We start from the raw sequence: 8,504 nt of genomic DNA on the forward strand, positions 1-8,504 counted from the left end.
TCCACTCAAAATAAAGTTCTCTTTTAACTGGAAATGAAATTCCCTTAAATATGATACTGTGATTTCCATCCTTACAAATTGTAAATTTAGCATTTGATATATGATAGGTATATACAAATGTGCAAATATATAAGAATGACGACATGCATGACTATCACAACAAATACACTAGATGTACTATGACACCTAGTGGCCAGGATCCTGCATTTATAGACAAGTACATTTCTACATTTAGATATGTTGTATAAAACCTTTTTATTTTCATTTTTAACATTTTTGCCCTTTTTTATTTACTTTAATTTCATCAGTTTAACCATTTCTTGGTTAATTTCCTTACATTCACCCTCTCACGTCTGAGTTATTGACGTACTGCGACACCTAGTGGCTCGTATCCAAAACACACCAACATTAACACCACACTTCTAGTAAAAATAAGATGCTAAAATTATACTGTTAATTATAAACACATTTTATATTATAATATTTATTAAAGAAAAATTAAAGCCCAAAAATACCAATTTATTGTCACAGAATTAAGACTGGTATTGTGTTTAATCTTTGCATTGACTAGGGTGACAATAAGAGCTCTTTTGCTCTAAGTCAGACTTCTAAATTGCATAATTTGGTTTTGTTTTCCTGTTGACATGCTTTCTACAGCTTTCATACATAATATGTATGCATATTTGGATAATATGTATGCCAGGGTAAAAGAGAACGTATTGTCACCCTAGAGTTAACATTTATCTTTATACTCTAGTTTACAATTAGTTTTTTTTATTCTTTTTTTGCTGTTGCTTTATCTTCTCAGCTAATTTCTTGGAGTTTCTCCTCAACAGAAGAAGATACGACTTTACCATCCACAATCTCCTCCACAATGACCTTCACTCGGCGCTGGAGGTGAGGGTTATGCTCTGTAAGGGTTTACCAAACAGATGCATATGTATTACTGCTTGTTTTCATTCATTTCTGCACTGCATTGGCTGAGAATTTCATTTCACTCACCTTCCTCTTCCTGTATCTCCACCATCTTGGTCACAGTTTCTGTTTCTGTCACAGAAGTTTTAGTCGTGGAAGATGCTGATGTGCTTATGAAGGTCCTACAGGACACAATGACATACTCAGGGTCTCAAAGCTGATACAGCACACAAGCTCACTAACTTAACTTACTAAAACAGCTAAAATAAATCTGTTCTACGTACGCGTGAGCTTCTCCGTCCAGCAGCCTCCTGTACTCAGCGATCTCTATCTCCAGCCTCATCTTGATGTCCAGCAGTATCTGGTACTCTGAAGCCTGTTGTTGGATGTTGGCATTGAGTCTCTGAAGCTCCTCCTGCAGCTGGTCTATACGCAACTGAAGCTGACTCAGCTGGGCCGAATGACGCATGCCAACATCAGCCAAACTCTGCTCCAGATTGTTTTTCTGTGCAAAATGAGTTTTAACATAGAATGTAAATTAAATAAAAGGTGGAAATATTTTATTATAGCCCATGTTAAGTCCACTAGCTGTTTCAATTACTTAAGTTCAATAGCATGATTGAGAGTGTGAGCATAACTGTTTTTATAGCATTTAATAAATAAGAAATAAATACTTAGTAGCTTACATTTTAGGCACAACATTTTTAGTTATTTTTGGCAACAAATGCATGCATACAACTATCTATGGAAGCCCACACTACTGAATAAAAAATTAAAAATGTTTTATCTTGCAATTCTGACTTTTTTCATGCAATTGCAAGATTATATCTCACAAATCGGACTTCTTTTCATGGAATTGTGAGATATAAGCTATAAAGTTATAGAGTTATAAAATCCAATTCTAAGGAAAAAACTTGCAATTGCTTGTTAGAAAGTCAGAATTGAAATATTGCAAGATATAAAGTCGCAATTCTGAGGAAAAAAAGACAAATTTGCAAATTAATCTCTCACAATTCTGACTTTATAACATGCAATTGCGATTTTATATCTTGCAATTCTGACTTTATTTCTGAGATATATTTTATTTTATATCTCTTAAATCTAGAAGAAGTAAACTCGTATTCGTGAGAAAATTTCAGAACTGTGAAATAAAAAGTCACAATTCTGAACTAATTGGTTGAATTAATGATTTGCTGCTCACAGTCACTTCTATCTGGCAAAGAATATTTGTTTTTGAATGTTCAGTGACTCATTAAACAGTAACTTGACTCGAATCAGTGGATTCCTATTGAAATGACTGATGCAGAAGCCTTCTGCTGGTCAATGAGATGAATTCACATGACCCACTGATTGCAAAATCTGCTCCATCTCACAAGATGTTCCCGATTGTGTGAATTCCTATTAAGATGACTGGATTTTTACAAAAAAACGGAATGAACAGTAAAAAGTCAAGGTGCCTATAATATCGCTTTTGGAATGCTGCTCAGCCAATCACATTCAAGTACCGGAAATAACTGTTGTATAATGAAAAATAAGCAGAGATCATCAGATATCTCCTGTGAGAATATACCATTGTGAGAACCCCCTGTAGTTCTATCTCCAGGCTCTGGAAAGTTCTCTTCAGATCAGTGAGCTCAGTCTGAGAGGTCTTGATTTCAGTGTAGCTGCTGGTCACTTGAGTCTGCAGCACCTCCGCCTAAAAATAATGACACCGATAAAGGACTGAGGAATATATGATGATAAAAATGGATTTCATAGGGCCCTATTGGAATGAATTCATACAAATTTGCTACAAAACATAACATAATTAATAATTACCATGAGAGTATATAATGACTTTGGGATGTTATCATAGACTGAGTTAAAATACTTTCCTCCCCCTACAGTTGTCTAAGCCAGACAAATGCGAAATATTCGGAAGTTTTTACAACAAAGAAAGACTTAATGATTACTTGACTATCGCAAATCGCATTCCTTTTATACAGACCATTGTTCTGAAGCGTATCATCAGACAGCTGGCATTTCAATCATTATTAGGGGATTTACTTTAAAAAACATTGAGACAATGAATTACATTCCACTCTTTTTATATCTTAGAATCCTGTGACCTTTCAGAGGAAAGTTCATCCGCCTCTGCTAGGCCTGACATATTGTTTTCTTGAAGGTGAACTTGTCTTACTGGCTCACCTTGCTCTGGAACCATTTTTCAGCCTCTCTGCGGTTTTTCTCAATAAGCATCTCATACTGCGCTCTCATCTCCTGCAGCTCCTTGTCAATGTTTGACTGACCTGCACAGTCCATCTCCACATTAACAGAACCGCTTTGCTGCTGCCGCAACAAATGCAGATCCTGTGCAAAAGAAAGAAGCGTTCACTCTTCCAAAAACTGTTCTTGTGTAATAATTGGTTAAATGTGTTAGGGTGCACTGAGTAGGCACCTCTTCATGGTTTTTCTTGATGAACAGCAGCTCCTCTTTCAGTCCAGTAAGCAGGTTCTCTAGATCTCCAACGGAGAGTTTGATCTCCCCCAGAACCCCCCGCAGTCGAGCCAAATCCGCTTCCACGATCAAACGCAGATTCATTTCCGTCTCATACCTGCCAAAGCCAAGGAGAAAAGGAGTATATGGTATTTCTTAAACAATAATCCTGAAGATGAAGCAACTAACACTGAAAATTAAACATTCTGTGTAATTTTATTTGAAATGTAAAAGAAATCTGCAGTCTGAAAATCTGAGTGTTGGTGTAACACATCACATACTTCAGCCGAAAATCTTCAGCTGCGAGCTTGGTGTTGTCCAGACTCAGACGGAGCTTAGCGTTCTCCACATAACGACTGTTAATCTTTTGGAAAAATAGAAATGTGGGTTAATCAGTGGATGTTCATATATCATTTAAATTAGCATAACAACATCATGCCTCTCTTTTTTTTTTAAAAGAGAAAGTATCACTCTGTTTAACACGGATGCTTAACAGTGTGTGAACAGGATTGCCCTGTGGTATGTGTGATATTTGAAACACAAAGCATGGCATAATGGCACAAGGTGAGGCATCGTTCACCACATGCCATTTCAATCATTTCAAGGGTGTGGATCTTTGGGATGATTGACAGCAGCTCTACCTGTGTGCGGATTTCTGATATGCTTTTGAAATAAGCACTCATGTCTTTGCCCTGCAGCGGACTCTTTTTGTCATAGAACTCCTTAATTTGCAGCTCAAGTTTCTTGTTGGCCTGCTCTAAAGTGTGCACCTGAAACACAAAACACATGCACAGATCTTCAGAAAATCATTAAAGACGAGACGAGGCAAAAGTTCAGCCCACATAATCTCAAGGATGAATGTAACTGAATTGTTATTGTACAATCTTACATCATTTGATTTCAGAAAATGCAGAAATTTTAAGACTTGATTTAAAATTACAGAAATAAAGTTATTTGAATTTTCTGATTATGGAAAAAAAAACATGAAAATATGACAATAACTATCCACATACAGTAATCCAATGTTACTAAATAATAAAATGAACAACCTTGCTACATTTCTTTTTCTTAAAAACAGACAAAAAAATTCAATAAAATTAACAATTATAATACGTTTTATTAAAGGCATCGTTCCATACATTAGACAGAATGTAAATATAGCATGCTATAACATTTACTTAAAAATCATTTTAGGATTTCTAGTCTGGCTTTTACAAGATAATATTTATTACGTAGAATAATTTTATAGTTTTATTTTTTAAAGAGTTTAAGATTGTTATTGCTATTGACACGTACAAGCATTATAAACATATTTAAGTATATATTTTTTTTAATAAATATGTGTTTTAAAAATCATTGATCAGTGTTCGTTAGAAGAAGATTTTAAGATTTTTTAAATATAATTTCTTTTACAATTTCAAGTTAACCATACCCGCTCCAGGTAAGAAGCCAGGCGGTCATTGAGGTTCTGCATTGTCTGCTTCTCACTGCCATGCAACGTGACCTCATAACCATGACCAGCTGTCATCAAAGATGAAGTGGACAAAGATCTGGAGAGGCGGCCACCATAGCCCCCAGCACTGCCGTAGTTTTGTCCACCAAAAGACAAAGAGGCCCCTAAACTCCCCACTCCGTTCATGACCAGTGCACCAGAGGAAGATGACCCCAACACACTCCGAGTGGTGAACGTCTTACTGCTGCGACGGACCGACATGGCTGAGCGAGAAGATCTGTGCAAGTTAGGATGTCCTTTAATGTCGAAACTAAGCACCTAAACTAATTTGCACTAAAGAGTGTCTTATATAGCCCTGTTGCATCCCACACGGTGTCAGATTTCCAGTTCCAGTGAATAGATGGAATGTGAGTGAGACCTGACTGTGCCCAGACACAGAATAAAACCATTGACTTCAAAACATGCAATCACACCCTTTACCTTCACAAACCTGTAAAATGATTTGTGGCTTAGAATGATTTCATCTTTAACTGTTTAACTATTGTACAAACTGATTGTTTGTGTTGGACATGTGCCAGTTAAAAAAATATTAACAGTGGCTTTTATGAAAAGGTATAACTTTTTCCTCTTTTAAATGCAGCCTTTAATTACACACATACATGTGACATATCTTTAACCGAATTTTCTGATGTTTATTTCTTTTGTGGATTCACCACAACATTCATCAGGTTTTGCTTTGGCATTTCGGTAACATGACAAAAACATTTCTTTCTTAAGCTTGGAACAAAAACACACTCAAATGCCATGTATCGGAAGACTAACCATCAATCATGACGAATGGATTCATGTGTCAGAATAAAGTAAAACACATCTCTTAAGTACATTTTTCAACCTTCAGTAGCCTAATGTCACCATCTCTTGAAACGTACAGATGTAACCCCTGATAAAACGGATTAGCTGGTAGAGTTGACAGAGAGGGGATATAGCTGTTGACTTTTTAAAAATGGGTGAATGGTAAAATTCATAGGAAATCAATCATGCTTTCAAGCTATTTTGACTTCTACTGTCAGAACTTACATGCAAATTCATGAGGCTTGACCCATTTCAAAGAAAATTTTTCACTCTGTGGATTTTTACTTGTAAATACATGTAACCCCCCCCCTCCCCCCCACCCCCCCCCCGGTAGATTTTCAAAATCTATCAGTTGAATGCATCTTTCTTTTGAGTATTGAAAATCATTTGTCTACTCTAGAGTGTCCTTTTAAAAATGTTTTAAATATTTTTTTCAAGGTAAAATATATTTATCATACAGTTTCCTGTTTTTTTTTTTATCTTTCCATGTTGCGTAGATCACATGATTTAGATTTTGCAGACACAAGCTTTTTAAATATTAATAGTGAAAGCAGATCTGTTCAAATATTTATTCTAAGTAGCTCACCTGAATAAAAACTCTCCCACGGTCCAAACCTATGACTTTATTTCTTCTGTGGAACTTAAAAGAACTTGTATATAGTTCCACAGTTCCACAGTTCATCTTTATACAATGAATTTCAGTGGTAATCAAAACTGGATGCTGATATTCTTCAGAACATTTTCTTTTCTCATACATGTTTTCAGGTTGTTCTGCATTCTTGTAATTAGTCTTTTAATTGCAGAACAGGCATTTCATCCTGACATTCATTAATTAATGCTCCCCAAAAAGAAATTCAAAATGAAATATGATTCAGAAACTAAAACCATGCTCATACAGAAATGGTTTGCTTCAGTCATCGAATGAGAACTGAATATTTAATGTGTTTTCCACAAATTAATAGACTGGATGAAATGTGACTGCCATTATATCATCAATAACCAATGCTAAAGATATAGAAATGGGGAAAAAGCTAGAATCGAGCAGCATCTGATGTCATACCTAGACCATGCATTCAATGGTGGACTGGCAATTGTTTGCTCACTTCATACACAGGATATAGAATTGAGTTCTTGAGTAAAATCTTTAGGTACATAAAACTAATGGTCCTGAGAGGAAGCAACAGACCCCTCCTCGGCAATAAAATCAAAAGTTCTGCGTCACAGCCTTTCTCCACCAGTTCATCTGAATCAATAATGACAATTTTAAAAAGGTCACTGATTGATTTCACATCATATAATATTACAAGAGGACAATTGATTAGATGAGAACTCGGACGATGACATGAATAAAAAACCCACTGTTAATTCCTTTTTACAGGTCAAATTCATTTTAATGCTGTTTCCCATTATTTAACCGCTACAACTTTCCTGACCGTTTGGTTTTGTAATGCTTGCTATGTTAAATTCTCATAAATAGCCATTGAATTTCCCATGTACAGTTTACGCTCATGTTTGACTTATTTTTGTTTAAACATGCTCCCCCTCCTGAGCAATTATCAACTCTATTGATTCACACTTTTTTTTTTCTTTTTTTTTTTTCTTTTGTAATATAAAGGGACTGACCTGTAATTCTGTATTACAAGGTTTTATCCTTACACTGTTGAAAACCTTTCTGGCTCAGCACTTATCAGGTAAATCAGATCTTTCTTAAATATCCATGCTTGAAAACTTAAATTATCATCTTGAAAACTTAAATGTTTATTAGATATTGTCTAAACTGGTTTTAGGCTGATTCAAAGCTGGCAGACCATCTTGGATCAGCAATTAACAATTAAGCCACGAAGTGGACATTTTAGCTGGTTTCAGTTAATAACCAGCTAGAAACCATGTACCATTTTCCAAATTGGATGTCTAGCAGGAATGTGGGCATTTGTATTTATTTTTGTATCATAATTTGACACCAACAAATTCAAACCACTTGTTTTTCACAGACGTGATGGCCAAGTGTGTTGTATTGACCGCTATAATGATGCTGGCGGCGGCATGTGTGGCCTCTCCTCTGTCCGAAGACGCACCTGCGAACACAGAGGTGACGGAACGGCTTCCGGAGAGACCACCGGAGACACCGGAGAGACCACCGGAGAGACCTCGGTCCCGTGCGAGTCGTTCCGTGCATTTATCGGAGGATCAGCGAGAGCTCATGTCCCGCCAGCTCTTACAGGCTCTGTCAGGTGCGTGTCTCTGAAAGGGAAAACCATTAGAAGAAACGAAGCCTCGCTCTTACTTGCTGTTCTCCGCCTGTGTTTTTCGGTAGAAATCATCCAGCGGGAGGACTGCGTTACCGATTATCAAGGCTGGGTGGATTTTGGGCGTCGGAGTACAAACTGATTATTTAACCGTATAAACTCTGTAATGATTTCTGTCATTAAATATACTTGCAGCTATATGTGTTTTGTGTCATCGTGTGTGAAGAATTTGACTCACGTGTGATAAAGATGAAGACAGTCATATCCCACTAAATACTGTTTTATTACACGGAGCGGGTCGCCTCTTGGGGACCGTGATGTAATTGCCAGCAGAATACTACTAAGTTTCTCAGGTTAACCATCCCATATTGCAAAAAAAAAAAAAAAAAATCAATAATGGCTGACTGAAACACTTTACCATTTGTAACAGAAAACTTGCTTTGTGTGATATATCCACACTACTAGGAGTCAGTGTACAATTAAGATTCACATTGCGTTTTCAGCATTAATATAGCCTAACTATTAAACATCTAGAACATTGTATTAATTGTTGCTTTCCGGA

At 36.4% G+C, this 8,504-nt stretch overlaps 1 protein-coding gene across 1 annotated transcript; it reads right to left on the reverse strand.

Moving 5' to 3' along the window:
- Window positions 1–498: 498 nt before the first annotated feature.
- LOC132126725 (keratin, type I cytoskeletal 19-like) lies at window positions 499–5,202 on the reverse strand. The gene is made up of 9 exons (XM_059538176.1): window positions 4,824–5,202; window positions 4,033–4,161; window positions 3,673–3,755; window positions 3,353–3,509; window positions 3,103–3,264; window positions 2,486–2,611; window positions 1,200–1,420; window positions 1,003–1,097; window positions 499–911 (listed from the first exon to the last, which is right to left on the reverse strand). Exons 1-9 carry the CDS (start codon window positions 5,103–5,105, stop codon window positions 805–807), a joined length of 1,362 nt encoding a protein of 453 aa, XP_059394159.1. The 5' UTR covers window positions 5,106–5,202; the 3' UTR covers window positions 499–804.
- Between the last annotated feature and the right edge of the window lie 3,302 nt (window positions 5,203–8,504).

This window comes from Carassius carassius, chromosome 44, assembly GCF_963082965.1.
Source record: "Carassius carassius chromosome 44, fCarCar2.1, whole genome shotgun sequence".
In the NCBI taxonomy this organism is placed as follows: Eukaryota; Metazoa; Chordata; class Actinopteri; order Cypriniformes; family Cyprinidae; genus Carassius; species Carassius carassius.